At 45.1% G+C, this 19,144-nt stretch overlaps 1 protein-coding gene across 2 annotated transcripts in view; it reads right to left on the bottom strand.

The window, feature by feature from the left end:
- The window catches only part of TMCC3 (transmembrane and coiled-coil domain family 3), a 217,200-nt gene that overhangs the window by 65,215 nt on the left and 132,841 nt on the right, over positions 1-19,144 (bottom strand). The window contains exon 1 of one of the 2 annotated variants that reach the window (XM_039495993.1): positions 160-774. The exons of the other annotated variant lie outside the window; for it this stretch is intronic. Within the exon in view, the coding sequence (XP_039351927.1) occupies positions 160-759 (600 nt within the window). The 5' untranslated portion in view covers positions 760-774. Of the gene's footprint in view, positions 1-159; positions 775-19,144 lie in introns of those variants that run through there. 2 annotated transcript variants of the gene reach the window in all.

Genomic DNA, 19,144 nt, shown 5'->3' with positions numbered 1-19,144 from the left:
GCTGCACCTGACGGGAACCCCCGGGCCAGCCACTGCCAACCCAGAGCCGCAGGGCGGCCGGACCAAGCCCCCCGGGACGCCGGGCAGCCCCTGCTACGGAAGAGCCGAGCGCTGCAGTGGCGGGTGGGCGACTAGCCCCCGCGGCGAGAGGGGCATTACCCGGGTCTTGCAGCGCTGGTGCCTCTCCGGGTCCGAGTAAGTCCTGTCCACAGGCAGGCCGGTGTCGCTTCCAGGCATGGTGCCCCCGAGCGGCTGTTCCTTTCGCGCCCCCCTGGGCAGCCCGAGCCCCGGCAGCGCCCCCGGGAGCTGCGCCGGAGCAGGGGAGCCCGGCTTCGCCGCCTCGGCGCTTCTGCCTCCTCCCGCCCTGGCTGCAGCCCGGTGCGCGAGCGGCGGACACGCCCGGCAGCTGCTCCTCCTGCCCCCGCCCGTAACCCCGTTAACCCTCCGGCAGCCGCGCCCCTGCCTGGGGCGCCGAGAGCGCTGGGGCCGCTCCCTGGGCAAACCAGTCCCGCAGCAGCGCCGGGCTTCATTCCCAGCGCCAGGGCGCCGGAGGCTGCGGGGGCAGGACGCTGCTGAGCGAGACAGCGGCTCCCGGGGGAAGGCACCGGCGCTTGGCTGAAAGGGGCCCAACCCCCTGTTTTCTGGCAGGCTCGTGTCGCCGTGCGGCTCCCGGGCAGCCCAGAGGCTCAGCCTGCACAAGGCAGGGGCGATGGCCCTCGCTCTGCTCCCGGTGTCATTCGCGTCTCTCCGCCGTTTCATTCAACCGGGGGGGAGATACCAAAACTGCCCTGCTCTTGCCTTTCAGCCCGTTTAAATCTGGGGGTCCGTTTAGTGCTCCTGGGTGAGAGGCACTGGCTAGACAGGACTTGTACTAGCTAAGCCCTCCGCTCTCCTCTCCCTCTCAGGGCTAAAGGCTTGGCTGCACTTACAGCACCGCAGCAGCACCACCATAGCGCTTCCCTGTACACATGCCCTAACCTGGGGTTCTCACAATACATTGTTTGGTGGCCTCAGCGTGCAGCCACCAGGTCTTGCTGCAATTGACAATTTTTCCAAAAAACTTAATTAACTCCAGGAAAAACAAATAAATATGCACACATGTCCAAATCATTGTAATGTATTTACGTAGGGTTTTTTCCCCCCAGACTCAATAACAACAACATACAGGCATCCCTATTCTTTTCTGGACCTAAACAGAATAGAAACACAAATAAGGTGTTTTGCATGTGGGGGGAGGGATAGCTCAGTGGTTTGAGCATTGGCCAACCCAGGGTTGTGAGTTTAATGCTTGAAGGGGCCACTTAGGGATCTGGGGCAAAATCAGTACTTGGTCCTGCTAGTGAAGGCAGGGGGCTGGACTCAATGACCTTTCAGGGTCCCTTCCAGTTCTATCAGATAGGTAAATCTCCATATATTATTTATGATGTTGTCTTTTTTTGTTGTTGTTATTGTTTCTTTTGCAAATATCACTTTTCACAGCAGACTTACTCAGCCCTGGCAAGCCGGGGGACAAATTAAGCCTTGGATGGAGAGGGGGTAGGGAGGATGGGTCAGCAGCGAGGGGAGGCAGCAGGGGCCAGAGGCGATGAGGGTGGTGGTAAGCCTGAAGCCTAGTGGCCAGAGCCTGCCACCCCATGGCCAAAGCTTGCCTCCTGCCACCCCAGGGCTGAAGCCGGAAGCCTGAGCCCTACTGCCCACAGGAAGGTTGGCCACTCACACCGGCTGTCTGCTCCTCCAGCGTTTGTGGCTCCAGAGGGGGGCATGGCCTAACCCCTACTTGTAGACCCGGGGAGGGGCCAATGCTTCCCCCTTCCCTCCCCCAATCACCACCTAGGCTGACCTAGACCAAAGGCAAGCATTCTCCCATCAACACAGGTATTCCACCTCCCCAAGAGGCCATAGCTAGGTCACAGGAGAACTCTCCTGTCAACCTAGCATTGTCTACAGCCCGGGTTAGATCAGTTTAACTGTGTCGCGCATGGGTGTGGAATGAGGTAGTTCTACCGACCTAATTTCCAGGTGTAAGTGTCCACCAATGTCCAATGCGTCCATCAATATAGTGTATGTCCACACTAGAAAGGCTACAGCTGCTGCACTGCAGTATAATTAGGCAGGCTGAAAAAGAATTTGAAGAGCAACTAGCAAAAGAATCAAGAACAGCACATTTTTTAATTACATCAGAAGCAGAAAGCTTGCCAAACATTCAGTAGGGACACTGGATGACCAAGGTGCTAAAGGGGTACTTGAGGAAGACAAGGCAGAGAAGCTAAATGAATTCTTTGCATCAGTCTTCACTGCAGAGAATGTGAGGCAGATCCCCACACTTGCACCATTCTTTTTAAGTGACAGATCTGAGGAACTGTCCCAGATTGAGGTGTCAATAGAGGCGGCTTAGGAAGAAATTGATCAAAGAGTAACAAGTCACAAGGACCACATAATATTAATCCAAGATTTCTGAAGGAAGTAAAATATATAATTGCAGAACTATGGTATGTAACCTATCACTTAACTCAGTCTCAGTACCAGATGACTGGCGGATAGCTAATGTGACGAGTTTGCTGATGTTATGGGTCAGCTGATGTTATGGTCATATGATTCTTTGAGCTACAAAATATGAAATGAGACGGAACTGTGCCATATGGCATTCACTTTCCATAAATCAGAGTTCTTATTCTGCCAGTGATGTGACTCTGCTCATCTTTCCAGGAGATAATTTCAGTGGGAAATTCAGCGTGTGTGGATTGAGAGCAGGTATGCCCAAGACTGTCTCCATTTAAAAGGTTGGGGATTATTTTTACCATACATAGTTTCCCCCGTAAAAAAGATTAGGATGTTTATTTTCTATCTCTTCTATAAATCACACTATTATCACTAGTGTTGCTATTGTTTCCACACATTTCAGCCCCACAACACAGCAGAATGTCATCTGTTTAAATAAGAGCTCCAGAAACCTCTTAAAAGAGCAGTTATATGCTGAGAAGTGACTGTAAAAAGGGTATAATGGGGTTCTGTGTTTTCTCTTGCAACAAATGTCAGGCCAGATTTGCTCATTTTATACATACAAATACAGGAAAGAGAACTGTTAGGATCAAGGGAATCAAATAGTCCCAACATTTCTGTGGGCCAAGTCTCCTTACATTCCCAGCTGGAAGTCTCTCCCTAGTGCTATTAAAGGGTGTTGACTTTTTCACCTTTTGTATTAACAAAAATATTATTTAATAGCTAGCAAGAAACAGAATTAAGCAAATGAGTGAGAAAAAATCTGATTGTTATCAGTGCTCTTCAGTACTTTGAACAATTTCGTTAAAGACTATTTGATCTCCTGTCTAAACCCTGGGTTTGTAGCTATAAATAATAAAGATGCAACTCCATGATGACAAATGGGAGAGTTCCTCTGTACTTGCATCAATTTGTAAGCACTATGGAAGCATGTGTGAAATTGGTTATTGATGCAGAACTCTTCCTCATAATGCACGGTAATGGTGTCATGTTAGAGTATGTGGTTTTGAAAGCAGAGTAAGATAAATCAGAAGAATAACATTTGTTTATTGCTGTAATTACTTAGGTGGTTTTCGGTGATGCTCATCAATTTTAGTATTTGATTGTCCCACATACAATTAGTGCATTTACCCTTCACAAAACCTCAGTGAAGACAAGAAATATGTTAATATCCATTTTACAGATGAGGGAAGCTAAAGTATTGCAGGCGACTAGCTCAAAGCCACACAGAAAGTGCACATCAAATCCAGAAATAAAACTAAGTTCTCCTGCCATAGAGTCCAGTGCCTTAATTATAAGATCATCCTTTAAGGAAGACAAGGCCATTGTAGAGAAGCTAAAAGAATTCTTTGCATCAGTCTTTACTGCAGAGGATGTGAGGAGGATTCCCACACATGAGACATTCTTTTTAAGTGACAAATCTGAGGAACTGTCCCAGATTGAGGTGTCCCTAGAGGAGGTTCTGAAACAAATTGATAAATTTAAACAGTAATAAGTCCCCATGGTCAGATGGGATTCACCCAAGAGTTCTGAAGGAACCCAAATATGAAATTGCAGAACTACTAATTAGGGTATGTAACAGCGTTTCTCAAATGTGGCCACCATGGCTGCATGTGGTCACCAGTAGCTTTTCTTGGGGCCTCGGGGGGAGTGAGGGGAAGAGAATCAGTGGCACCCACCCCTCCCCTGTTGCTCCTGGATGCAACACCTTGGGGTTGGTTGCTCGGGCCACCAGCAGGGCTTGGCGCCTTGCACCATCTTTGAAGACACATGGGGCACCATGCTGGAGGAATGGGTGGCCAGTGAGTTCCTGGGGATGGTAGGGCTTTGGGCTCCAACCCTGGGGCAGCTCCAACTCCCCACCCCTGGCCCCCATTCCCTCCCCCAATCCATCTCCTCATGCCCTAGGGCCCCGCTGCCTCCCCCTTCTGCCATCCAGTGCTTAATTTGTGTTAGGGCTAATAGCACAAACTTCACAACAGACTTACTAGCTAGCAAGTCTGCTGTGAAAAGTGATATCAGTTTTTAAACATACTAGCTAGCAATAAATAAATTACAATGTTTTGGATGTGTATATGTGCATATTTGTTTTTCCTAAAGTTAAGTATTTTAGGGAAAAGTATCAGAGTGGCCACCAGCAGGAGTTGGTGGCTACATTCTGAGGCCACCAAAAATTTGTCATGAGAATTCCTGATGGTTAGCACTTAAATTAGCTTCTGTACCAGCTGATTAGAGGATAGCTAGTGTGATGCAGATTTTTTAAAAAGGCTCCAGAGGTGATCATGGCAATTACAAACCAGTAAGCCTAACTTCATTACCAGGTAAATTGGTTGAAACGATAATAAAGAACAGAATTGTCAGACACATAGATGAAGGCAATCTGTTGGGGAAGAGTCAACACAGCTTTTATAAAGAGAAATCATCCTCACCAAGAATTACAGTTCTTTGAGGGGGTCAACAAACATGTGGACAAGGCTGATTCAATGGATACAGTTTACTTGGACCTTCAGAAAGCATTTGACAAGGTCCCTCATCAAAGGCTCTTAAGCAAAATAGACAGTCAAGGGACAAGAGGGAAAGTCCTCTCATGGATCAGTAGCTGGTTAATCGATAGGAAACAATGGGCAGAATTAACAGTCAGTTTTCATAGTGGAGAGAAGCAAAGACAGGATAATGGGCTAGAAGAACTATTGGTCTGACCCAGTATGGCCATTCTTACATTCTAAAAAAGGTATGCTGCTGTAGCGCTTCAGTGTGGACACTCACTACAGCAACACCCCGTCAGTGTAGTTAATCCACCTCCCCGAGAGGTGGTCTCTAGGTAGATGGGCAAATTCTTCCGCCAGCCTAGCAGTGTCTACACCAGGAGTTAGGCTTAATTACACCACTCAGTGGTGTGTATTTTTCACCCCTGAATGATGTCGCTAGGTCTACATAACTTTCTAGTGTAGAACAGCCCACAGCTGTTCTTGCTTGGGGAGGTGGGTGGTGTTCCCACAGATTCAGAAAAACCCTTTCCATCAGCATGGGCTGCTTCTGCACTATGGGGTTATGCCTGTATAGCTCCAGCACCATAGGCTGGTGTAGTCTCCATAATGTAGCTATACCCTAACTCTTGCTCAGCTACTATTTTGTCCTCTGTGTCTCCCTTCAAAAAGAGTACTATGTGGTAATTTCTCCAGATGGGCTAAGGTCAGAACACCACATTCCCAGTGTTGTCAACTCTCACTATATTTGGAGTTTTTCTGAAAGCTCCAGCTCCTCAAGGCCAGTGATTATGTGACAATCTCAGCTTTCACTAAAATAAAATAAAAAAAGTAGTTAAGTTTCAAGCCCTCATGGTTGCGGACAAAAAATGGCAAAGACAAATAAGAAGAATCTGACATTTATTATTTTTTAAGATCTCATGATTTTGAGGGCCTGATTCATGATTTTTTGATCTCTTGACATTGGCAACACTGAGTTCTGTTGAACATTTCAGTGCCACCACTGTGGAGCACTCAGGAGCCATTCCTTTTAACGTAACACCTGCTTTATAGGGTCTAGCAAATCTACAAAATAAACAGGGCACAGATTTTCAAAGGAGTTGAGTTAGGCACCCAACTTGCATTGATATTTTTCTTATCAGCACTGTACATTACCTGTATGGAGATAAATCTTTACATATAATAGAAAATGGAAGTCAGGAATAAATCTGCAAGCATTATGCAAATATAAGGAAAATATACTTTCCAGTGACATCTAAGTATAGCATACCTAGTCCAGAAGTGTTTTGAATACCCTATTAGATGAATACATTTAAACTAATACCTTAACAACAGGAGCAATGTAGAAATAAAAGCATTTTGTAGAGTTACTCATTTATGTTGCAGGAGGCATTTACAATTTTCCCCCTCCTAAGTGCAATAATTAAACAGTTCAGGGATCAAATTCTGCTCCAAGTTACACTAGTGTAAATCTGGAGTTGTTTCAGTTTCACACTGTAGTAACAAGAGCAGGATTTCACATTCAGTTCTCATGAAATGCATGTGAATGCACTTCTTGGCGCTGGGGCTGGTGTCACACCACCTTTGTTCTCAAGCTTCAGGGAACAGCACCCCTGAGGCCTGCACACATATACATCTCATTAAACTCACACACCCTTGAGTGATTTATTGCCCATTTTACATTTTGTTTGTTAAACCTGAAATTCAGTAGCATTGTGTATGAAACAAGATTTGCTGTTGAGGGTTAATTATGTGACACAAGAGCCTAGTTCGTTTTCATGTAGTAAAATACTAGGAAATATTCTGAGTCTCAAATAAAAAGAGAACTAGAACTCACTCCTTTGGTAGATTTTACTTCTGTTATTCTAACAACTTTTTTTTTTCCAGTTATCTCCAAATATCGGGCCAAATCCAGTAGTCAGTGGGTCTTCTAGTGTAAAGGGAGCACAATTTGCTCCATAGATTTATTCATGTAGGCAAAATCATCCAGTATAACTGTACATAAGTGCTTATCTGCCATTCCACTCAGCAGCTTTTATGTAGCTGTAAGACAAAGGCAGTAGTTGAAGTTGGAAGGCTGTTGTGCAGATGCTTTAAAATAAGTGTTGGCTTTCTTCAGGTCCTCAACATAAACACAGAAGTAAGGTTCATTATCCAAAACATGTTTGGGGGGTTGGTTTAGGGTATGGGGACAAAGCTCTTTGGGCCAGGGACTGTCTTTTTGTTCTGTGTTTGCACAGTTCCTAGCACAATGCAGTCCTGCTCCATGACTGGGGCTCCTAAGTGCTATGGTAATACAATAATAATTAATAATGGGGCAATAAAGAATGGAAGAAGCATTAGTTCCCAGATTTTCATAGCAAAGTCCACAACCATGCATTTCTGAAGCAGACTATGCAATTTACAGATCCAAAGAAGGAGCTTCCACATTCCCTAGTCCCCTTCATTTCTTCAGAAGCATGCAGGACCTTATATTCTTCCCAAATTCAACTGAGCAAAATGTTTGGGAGATAAGTAGTTGGAGAAGGGACATACAGAAGGCTTCAAGTGCCAGACTATTTAACAATATAGAACTTGTTCTATTCCTAGTTCATGGAAAAGTTTGAAGAGGCCACAAAATGATGGAACCTACAATTCCCTCCACCAAAGAGGGAGACAGGGCAGCACCACACAAGTAATAAATAACACGTGCATGCTGCAGGCAGTGTTCGTTGGTGGAATGATGCGTGCACAAAGTAAGCAGTGTTTCTGGTAAAGGGGATTAGGAGGAGACGGAATAATGTGTTTAACTCCACAGGACCTAGAAATTGCATTAAAGGCATGATTACCAATCAGACCTAGTAAGTAGTTCTTTGCATCACCTCCATTTGAAAGAAGATGGAAGGAGGAGGCAAGTTGCAGACTATATTTTCATAATGCAAGCAAGTCTAGAGGTACCATTTAAGGTTCTAGCCCAGAGGTGGGCAAACTTTTTGGCCTGAGGGCCACATCTGGGTATAGAAATTATATGGCAGGCCATGACTGTTCAGGAAATTGGGGTTGGGGTGCAGGAGGGGGTGTGGGTTCTGGGGTGGGGCCCGAAATGAGGAGTTCAGAGGGCACGGGGGCGCGGCGGGCGGGGGTAGGGTGGGGGGTGTGCAGGGGAGGGGGGGGAGGGTTCTGGGTGGGGCTGGGGATGAGGGGTTTGGAGGGGGATCAGGGTTGGGACAGGGGGTTGGGGTTCGAGGAGGTGGCTCAGGAGTGCAGGGGAGGGGCGGTGCTTGCCTCAAGCAGCTCCCAGAAGCAGCATGTCCCCCCTGCAGCTCCTACATGAAGGTGCAGCCAAGTGGCTCTGCTGCGTGCTGCTCCGTCCGCAGGCGCCACCCCTGCAGCTCCCATTGGCTGTGGTTCCTGGCCAATGGGAGCTGCGGGGGTGGCACTTGGGGTGGGGGCAGCATGTGGAGCTGAGCCTCCTGGGCTGCCCCTACGCATAGGAGCTGGAGGAGGGACATGCTGCTGTTTCCAGGAGCTGTGCGGAGTGGCCCCTGACCCTGCTCCCCAGCTGGAGCGCTGGAGCGGGGCAAGCCCCAGACCTTGCTCCCCAGCGGGAGCTCCAGGGCCGGATTAAAACAGCTGGCAGGCCAGATGCAGCCCATAGTTCGCCCACCCCTGTTCTAGCCAATCTAATGCTGTTCTTTCTTCCTTCTCCCTCCCCTACTCTCACTAATGTACTACTACATTCTCCATGGGCTATAGCATAAACACCAGGACTCCATTATCCTACAGTATGGTCACTGAATATATTTAATTTTTCTTGGCTGAGTACAGACAAAAAAACCCTTTCCAACCACCCCTCCCCCTGCTTTGTGCAATGTCCCTTCCCCACCCCTAAAGTAGAGATACATCTCTTTAACATAGCAGTTAAACGAACACAGAATTTCTCACGGCCCCATGAAATGTTCTCTCTGCATTTCAGAAACCACACTTCATTTCTCAGTTTGTATATTCACATCAGTGTAAATCTGTGTGTCCATTTTTGTCCTGATATTGGCAACATCACTTAAAGAATATGAAGTCAGATTAAAAGTGGCATATATAGTACTGGTGACCAGTAGATAAATTCTCTTGTCTTCCTGTAGTTTTCTCCAGCTACTTTATAAAATTCAGTTGTATGGTTAAGTTTATGAGAAAACAATGTGAAATCATCCTAGCCATCCATCATATCATTTTTAAAGTTCAAATTTCTCATAAGCATTCACTGACTTACTGTTCTCAAAGACACACTCCAATTCCATCCTTTTCCAGTTTTCTCCCTTGTCAATATTGTACTGACACTATCCACAATTCATAACTCCCAACACTTCCACTGCTTTTCTCGTCTATTCAAGAAGTGACCTTTTAAAAATAAGCGAATTGGGAATGGGAGTAGGATTTACAAATGCCATGCAGCATGTTTAGAGAAACTAAAGGGATATTAAGGCACATAAGTGGGAACCCGCAATCAGTATTTCTACACAGAGAAGGGCAGATTTTCAGCCCTGGCTCTGGCTGCTTTGTATTGCCTCTGGAGCACAAAGTAGCTGGAGGGGCAGCAGAAGATTCTCTTTATAAAAATGGGAGGCAGGGTGATCCAGTGGATGGGGATGGACTGGTTCTGTTCCTACCTCTTCAGCTGTTTGACCCTGGGCAAATCACTTGATCTCTCTGTGTTTTCATTACCCCATCTGTAAAGTGGGGACAATGGTACCTACTTTGTGAAGACCTTTAAGATCAATGGATGAAAAGTGTTATTATATGCAGTACTTTATTGTTGGCAGAAGAAATATTACGCACAGTATCCAGTATTGGCAGAGGCAGAATCATTGAAAAGGCAGAGGTCTCCTCTCTTCCCACAATGGGAACTTTTGTTCCCTACACAGAGTACTGAGTATTCATATGAGTTTTAACATGCACTCAAAAGCCTTTTCCCAAAAGGTCATCAGCTATAGCAACCATCTCCAGCAAAAAGTTTATGTGAAGGAGTCTATCAGTGCCACTTCTAGTCAGACAGGTAATGGAACTCAGTGTAATGATATAGGACTCACAGAGACAAGGTGGGTGAGGTAATATATTTTATTGGACCAGCTTCTGTTGGTGAGAGAGAAACTTTCGAGCTACACAGAGCTCTTAGGTTTGGAAAAGGTACTCAGAGTGTCACAGCTAAATACAAAATAGAACAGATCAGTGTTTGGAAAGTGGACGGACCTGGCCAGTCCACTTTTTGCTAGGGCAGACTTCACCCTTTCCCCTCCACTTCCTCCCCCGCCCTCCCGCCCCCATCCAGACCCACGTGAAGCCTGGCAGGGGAGCCCGGGCACGGGCTGAGAGCAGCCCCTGACCTATGTCCCTGCCTCCCAGGCTCCCCACCCGGTGCAGGGCAGGTGGAGGTGAAGGGTCCACGATGGCTCCCCACAGCTGCCCGCTTGGCTCTCCCCAACCTGGCTCCGGCCGGAGGGGCGGGGCTCGGAGCCACAGCCCAGCTATGGTAAGAGCTGTGTGGGAGCTGTGGACCATCCACCTTCCCTGGGCGGGAGGCCCAGGGGGCAGGGACGTGGGCTGAGGGCTGCTCTCCTCAGGCCCCCCCGCCCGCAGACAGGTCGAGGGTCTGCCATGGCTCCCTACAGCTGCCCGTGCGGCTCTTATCATGGCCAGGCTGTGACTCCGGAGCCAGGTCAGGGTAAGAGCCACGTGGGCAGCTGTGGGGAATCTGAGTCCCTCCACCTGCCCTGGGTGAGGGACCCCGAGGGCAGAGACACAGGCAGGAGGCTGCTTTCAGCCCCCCCCCCCCCCAAGTGTGTGTGGGGGGGTGGGCTCTCTGGCCTTGCTCCCGCTTGGCCAAGGGTCGGGGTCCCCTGGCCACCCAACTTTTGGGAAGGCTCCCACAGCCTTGGAACAGATAATTTAGCATAAGTAGTTAGCACATAGCCTAAGGGACCATTCAAGTTGAAGTGGCCCATTAACATCCTTGTAGTCAAAGGACAAAAAGGGGTGGAGGGGCTACTGGGTTACAGATTGATATAATAAACCATACATCCAGTTATCCATGAGCATGTTGCCTTAGCAGCATTCCCAGTTTGTATCTGCCAAAGTGTGAGCCTTTTACACCCACTGGAAATGAGATATTCTCTTTACCAGTGCACAGTCCAGCTGCCATGAAACCAGAGTGAAGTTTACTAATCACTTTGTTGCTCTGGAATGGTGATGCTGATGAAAATTCAGATATTTCAGACTAAAACCTTACATCTATTTCCTTTCAGGCTTTTTTTGGATTAAGAATCTCTTGCTGTGTTTTCCACTTACCAAAGCAATTTTTGTGTACATGAGTGTTTGAGCTCTTAGTGCCCATTGTCTATCTGACCCAGTAGTAAACTCATACAATTGGACTGTGCCTAACTTCTCTTCAGGTGTGCGGAAGGAGCATGAAGATACAGAAGACAGTGAAAGAAGCCATCCCCCTTCCGGCCCTCCACCCCTTGTGCTCCAGTGTAGGCCTTGTCACAATTTCAGTTCTTGTGCTCCCTGGTCTTATTTCCTATGGGATATTTTTGCTAAATAACTCCCCACTGTTGCTACCCATAGTGGTAGCAATAGTCAGAGTGGTGCTAGTGCAGACCAGGTGCCAGCACCCACTACCATTATAAACACTGAAATGTAGACTTGTTCTGAGCAGGGTTAAATGGCACTGTGCTTCACATGCCTGGAATCCTGTCTACACTAGCACTCCCACTGCTGCTACCATTGGCAGAGCTGAACTGGCGGTAGTAGCAATGGGACATTTTAGCCCAAACAAAAAACGACCAACAAACAAAAACCTTAGTGTAGCCCCTGGGCACAAGAACTGCTCCTGGGAAGCAATGATGCTAGGTTCCCCAGTGGGATTCAGACCTTCCTCCCCAATAGGTATCTGAGCTTGCCCAAGGTTTGGAGAAATGCACATGACACCTTTCAAATGACGAAGCTGGGGGCAACTCTTGTCTGAGCTCCCAAAGGCATTACGCCTGAACAACAGCACATCCCTGCACACACCCTACCACTAAAAGACTGTAGCATTAGAGCCACACTAATGTAGAAGGCTTGGAATTTAGGCCATGGTCCTGCAAACACTTAGGCCTGGTCTACGCTACAGAGTTAGGTCGACGTAAGGCATCTACACCACAGTGTTCCTCCTGCCAATTTAACTCACCCACTATGCCAACCTAATCACTCTATCTCCGTGTGAGGCGTAGCCAGGGCCAGTGCAACCCATTAGGCGACCTAGGCGGTTGCCTGGGGCACTAACATTTGGGGGGTGGCGACCGCGGCGGCCGGATCTTCGGCCACCCCGGTCATCAGCGGTATTTCGGGGGCAGGACCTTCCGCCACCTCTGTCAGGGGTGGCATTTCAGGGGCGGGACCTTCCGCTGCCTAGGGCGGCAAAAAAGCTGGCGGCGCTCCTGGGCGTAACTCTTTGGTTCATGTAGTTAGGTCGATGCAGTGTCCGTATAGACACTGTGTAGCTGACATTGCCTGTTGCTGCCTTTGACAGCCCGAGCCCTGCCGCCCCATGGGGGGCTGTTAGCTGGAGCCCTGCCCCCCCATGAGTCAATGTAAGTGCTCCTGGTGAGGACGCGCACCACCGACAGATGGTGGGACACAAAGAGCCAATTTAATCACTCTGGCGGTTCTAGGTCGACCTAACTCACATCGACTTAATTTTGTATTGTAGACTTCCCTTTAGGCACGTTCTTAACTTTACACAAAAAGTTCCCAAGATTGGGGCTTAGACTGTAATTCTTCTAGGCAGGGAATGTCAAATTCAAAGTACCATGGAACTGCATAAATAATATAGTAGTAAATGTATGACATCAATTATTTCCATAGCAATAAACAATGATGTGAAACACAGTATTAGGACTTCTTTGCAAGTCAGCCAGAAAATGACACTGGATTGTGAGGGGATAGGGAAATTACTGGCAAGATAAATGAGCCTGAAACTCCTCTCACTAAGTCGTGCACAACGGATGCAACTCCACTGGCTTCAATGGAGTTACTCCTGATTTACACTTGAGTAAGTGACAGGAGAATAAGACCCAAGTTCCTTTAGTACTAACAAAGGGAACATTGATGATGTAGGAGCAGGATTTTATAATTGTACTATGAGAATTAATGTATGATTTGATTTTATCCTGTCAGCCACTCTTTTTGAATAGCAGAAAGGAATGACAAACCAGAACAATCCTTATGACTGATTATGGTCACCCTTTTGTTTTAGGATAAGTTATGATGTCTGCTATGGTTTCCTATATGTATTACAAATTAGGCACTCTAGTTAAATATACATTTCTTTGTTTTAAGGTTTTAGGAAGTAAGAGACAGCATCTTGTATTGTGTCTATGTTAAGGAGATTAGAGGAACGTTGAGGGCCTGAGGCCTCAGTGTGAATTGTTTTAGTTATAAGGCTTTGGCTACACTTACACTTCAAAGCGCTGCCGCGGCAGCGCTTTGAAGCGCTAAGTGTAGTCAAAGCGCCAGTGCTGGGAGAAAGCTCTCCCAGCGCTGTCCGTACTCCACCTCCGTGTGGGGAATAACGTACAGCGCTGGGAACCGCGCTCCCAGCGCTGGGGCTTTGACCACACTGGCGCTTTGCAGCGCCGCCATTTGCAGCGCTGGAGAGGGTGTGTTTTCACACCCTGCTGCAGCGCTGCAAATTTGTAAGTGTAGCCAAGCCCTAAGATTTAGCAAGGCTTGATTTACAATGTATTCTGCTGAATATGAAATACTTTAAGAGATTGTTTGTGTGCATGAGGAATGCATGCATCAGGAAAAGATAAGGTGTAAAAGCCATCACAAATGTCCAGATGGTCAAGAAAAAGTGAGAGACTTGGAAAAACCAGGAGAAAATCAGAAAACATCCATTGTAACCGATGCTAAACATGTTAGCAGCACCTCGGAGGTGAGGCAGGCACCCCCCGAAGGCGAGACAACAAATAGGAGATAACGATGGGAAGCCTGACAATAACCATCAAATTATAACAGCAGAAAACCCCAAGATTAACACCACTTAAGGACTAATGATTACAGGATGACATTGCAAAATGCATGGCCTCAAATGGGAATTTACAACTATAAAGCTGGGGTGTTTTGCCATGGAACTCTGGGTTCAGTCCTGCAAAGCCTCGGAGCATCGGATCGCGACCGACAAGAGCCCAGCTCCTTACTCGTGCTCAATCTAACTGGCCATCAAGTTACAACAGACTGGTAACTATAAACATCAACTGGCAGGAGAGAGAGAGAGAGAGACTAAAAAGCATATGCTAACTGTCGTATTTTCAATAAATGCAGTGTTTTTGCCTTCTCCTCTATAAAGATCTTGTGTGCTTTGTATAGCATAACAATGACAAATTGTATAGTTTTCTCTTCCAAGTTTAGTTCACTCTGGTATGAAAGCCCTCCTTTAAAATGACATGAACACAGTGCAATGTCAAGTATGTAAGCTAGCAGGCTAATATGCTGTTTAATGAGCCATTAAATACATATGTCTAATAGCCCATTTAAAATCAGCATAATAAAAACAGGACATTTCTATCCGCCCCTCATCAGTTGCAGCTCTTAACCAGCCAAGGCCCAAACATGTCACATGGGGCTCTGAGTTGTGTGATAAGGACCTGAAACGATAGCTATTAATAGGGGAGAGGCCAACATGCACATCCATTATGTTTAATTTGCATAAAGTTCCCAATAACCTGACTTTCATGACTTTTTAAAGCTAGAGTAAAAAACAGCAGCAGCAGTCTGTGTGGGGATAAGTAAATTTGTGTCTCAAATGAAGGAGAGCCATTCTTAATGCAGTATTGTATCTCAGAGATGCAGGATACAGTTTTCTTTACAGCTAATTTAACTAAAAAAGATTTCGGTTAAATTCTGCTTTGGTCACACCTGTGTAAATAGGGAGTAGCTGCACTGAAATTAGAAGAGTTACTCCAGATTTGTGTGTCTGCAGATGATGTGCAAATCTGGTCCGTGGCCCCCAAAGCAATTATTGATTCCCCTTCGGACAATTTGTTCTTGCTGCATCAACAAAATGGAAAACTATACAGAAGCCCAGTCCTGCCTGTTTTCTGTAATACTCTAATAATTCCAAATGTGCATTTCAGGTAGAAAGCATAATTAAAGTCCAATGCAAATATAACGTTAATTTGAGCAACAGAGGTCATTTCCTCCATCCCATTCCCAAACAAATGCCTTTTAAAAATACACAATATTATTCTATATTACTCATCCAAACTCTGCAATTTACAATAAAGTTGCCACAGGGATCTGAGCCATGACTATGTAATCCTATCGTATTTTTTTATTTAATATGATGCTTTGCATTGTTTTCTTTGGGCCTTTACAAGGCTGTTTATTGGAATTAAGTTTATTTTACTTTCATGTACAAGGAAGTTTCTGTGGGTGAAATCCTGACCCCACTGATGTCAATGGAAGTTTTGCCAATAACTTTAATAAGGCCAGGGTCTCACTCTATGTTTCTGTATATTTCCACGACAAATTCACTTACTATTAAGGGCCCAATCCCACAATACCTATAAACATGCATAGCTTAATGCACATGAGTACTCTTATGAGATTACTCCAGTGCTTAAAATGAAACGTGTGAGTGCTTTGCTGAAGCAGGACCATAATTCTGATTGACAGAGTCACATAGACTTAGATTTAGTGAGGTTTAAAAATGTGTCTGGTTCACCACAAAGTAAGTGATAAGATATTGCCTCATTCCACCCTGGCACTGTAACCTATATTTAGATGGCCTAGGAGTTAATAAAGGTTTTAGACAGAAACCAAAAGAAATCTCAGCTAGAGGAAATGACATTTAAACACAATACTAATAATCATGAGACTATGAATTATTTATTATATTTAAAATTTAATCCAGTGCTGTTTTGGGTTGGCTCTTTGCCCCGTTGAAGGCTCATATGAAATTCCAAGAGTTCTTTTTTGATATGCAAGGCTTAGGAATCTAACAGTATAAAATTACGTCCTTCTTGATGAAGTGGAGTTAACAGTCTCAATACATTTAACATCCTCAGTTTACTGCAATTTACCAGTGACTTCTAGCTGTTGTTAAGAACATCAACCCAGATTATCCCCTCCAATTAAAAGCATTGAGAGAGTAGGCTCTGGGGAAGGAAATATCCATGGTTCCCTCTCAGACAATCATTCCATGGCGGGTAGGGCATGCCCTTACACAGAAAAGTCTGTTGGACTAGCCCCCAAACTTGGTAGATCTCAGGGGATCAACAGGAGACCAGGGTCCTGTCCAACCCACTCTTCACATGCAGTCTCCAGCCCAGATCTAGACTGCATGCAAAGGTATTAGCAGAGTCTTGGCATGGGCAAGGAGGTGGTGAATGATGGCGGCATGCAGGTAGCTAAATTCCTCTTTCTGAGAAGGGGAAGATCTGCTCATGGGAGACACTCTCCATGTGTGGGTCCAGGAGCTGGATCTGTCCTTTTGATCTGTCTCAAGTATAAAGCGTCATGTTTCCTGAACTTGCTTATAAAAGCAGTATTTCTTGACTAACCTTCTATTTCAGCGCTGCTGGTGAGATCTAAAGCTGCCTTTTGAACTAAATTTAGCAGGAAAAGGAAAACATAGAAGTATGTAAACGAACCTTTGTGCCAAAGAGGAGGTCTTTAGGAGAGAAATGAATACAAATGTTTCAAACATTGCTGGTGGTGGTTCCACTGAGGAAAACATGGGAGCTAGGGAAAAAAGTGCCTTTCAGTCCCGTGGTAAGTAGTTAGTTCGTTATTTGCACAGCTAACAAAAGTTACTAAGCTATAAAAAGTCAGGGCTGCTTTTCTCTCCTCCCCCTGCCCCACTTAGTTCTTGCACAACCACTGAATTTTAGGAGATCTAATATAGTAAAGATCTCTTCTTCCTCCCTCTCTCTTCCCCCTCCCCCCCCTTTGTATTTTGTGAGCAACTTTCAGTATCTTCAGCAGCCACTTGCAACAACCTGGGGTGAAATACTGGCTCCATTGAAGTCCATAATTTCCCCCTGGGGTCAGGATTTCACACCAGGAACCTGAGGCCTTGTCTACATTAGAAAGTGGACTAGTGGAGACGCCTCTTATACCAGTAAAAGGGTTCTTTTGCCAATATATTTTATGCCAGTTACCAAAATAATCTATATTGGCACAAGCACTTTTATGCCAACTAGAGGGTATGATTTTTTTCACATTCCTAACCAACAGCACTATGCCAGCAAAACTTTTAAGGGTAGACCAGGCCTAAGAGAGACAGAGTAGTGGAGAACCACCCCTTTTTACAGAAGCCTGAACGCTCCTGGGGAGTGATAGAATAGGAGACATCTAGCAGCAGTCAGGAGGCTCTGGAGTGAGACAAGACAGAAAGCTCCTTCTTCCTTCTGAGGCCAGAATGTGTGGGGCTTCAATTTTATCAAAGGCCAAAGATGGAGCTCTGGAGGACAGATATGCCTCGCTTCCTCCAACAGCTTTGGTTGCTGGATTGAGGCTGGTCTGATCTCCTTTGTAAAGCACTTTTAGATCTGCTGGTGAAAAGCACTATATAAGAGCTATGTATTATATTATTACAAATATCATCATTGTTATCTGAGCTTCTCACTAGGGCATTGCTGCTGATGTTGCTAGGGCAGCTCCCCATCTCATTTTTTGTAACCACCTCAGGCATGCAAATGTAATAGGTCTTTGGGAAATTTTTCAAGACCTGTAGACAAGAATGTCATTCTCAACAAGAATCCTGCATGTACATGCCTGTAAATGAATACAAAGTTGGTAAATCTAATTATAGATCGGCCAGTCAAATTATTCCATTTAGATCATATGTTAAGAACTAATATATTACACACACACACCCCCCTCTGGACTTCTTTTTTATTAAGATTGTAAGGAGAAATTGAATGCATCAGCTTTCCTGTTTTGAAGACATAGGCTGATTAGCACCTACAGGCACTGATATATTTGTCATCATGAATTTTGTTTAGTAGAAAATCCTACAGCCAGATGGATAACAGCCTATGGACACATCATATTCTGAGGTTTGGTAATTAGTGGAGTGATTAGAAAAACAGAATTATTAAGTAATCAGGCTTCTTTGTTACAGGGCATTTACAAATTCTGCCAAAATAATACAATATGTCATTCTCAGGTTTTAACGCAGTAGAACTCATAATAAACAGAGAAATACAAACTATTCAAAAGACAAACTATTTTTGGGTGTACATTTAACAGCAGGGTGGATTTGATTTAAATCAAATTGATTTAAATCATTATTTAAATCACTAGTCAGGAAGACTCGATTTAATCATGGTTTTCTACATAAAAGTGCATTCTTGTTGGTTGTTATAATCTTAATACATATTCTTCACAACTCAGAGATAGATGTAGGTTTCATATTTAGAAGGTACACACTATACATTTTTAAACTGATTTATTTTGAAAACTTTTCAGATTAGTTTTACAGCTATATCAGAAAATGACTGGTTATTTCATTTACCAAAGGTAATTGAAGCAGATATTTATGAAGTCATTGGGAGCTGAACTATCTCAAATTCAACGGGTTAATCATTAATATTTGGAGGATTTTCTTGCCACGCTGTATTAGGAGAACATCACCAGACAGACATTTACATTGTTTTATTTAACTAAAACAACAATGTTAAGTATTCTGGATTTTTTTCTTCAACAGCAAACATAATATTTTAACAAAACAAGCATATGTCCCTCGCTTCTCACATTTACCTCCAGACTTCTTCTCCTTGTCCAGACCTATTCCACCCCCAACAATCTTCTATTCATTGAACTTTTTGAAACTTTGCACTTGTAGAGAGAGGTAAGGGACTGATTTTGTGTACAGATATTTGCAGAGGGCCAATAGGGTTGAGGTCTGTTATTTCTCACTGCTATATATTATTTATTTATTTTAAAACATTTTTGCTGTTAACAAGCATGTTACCTCTGGAGACACAAATCCACAGTTTGAGAACTGCAAAACTAAGCATCTCTGATGGTGTCTTCTAGACTGAGCACTGAGTCCCATTGGGTAGATGGAAAGATTAACCTAAATAATCTATACAGAAGCCTGTGGAACCCCATAAGATTGGGTCCCTAATCCATGA

The sequence above is a fragment of the Mauremys reevesii genome, linkage group 1, assembly GCF_016161935.1.
Source record: "Mauremys reevesii isolate NIE-2019 linkage group 1, ASM1616193v1, whole genome shotgun sequence".
NCBI lineage: Eukaryota > Metazoa > Chordata > Testudines > Geoemydidae > Mauremys > Mauremys reevesii.
The sequence above is the reverse complement of the archived record's forward strand: the minus strand, read 5'-3'. Positions and strand labels throughout refer to the sequence as shown.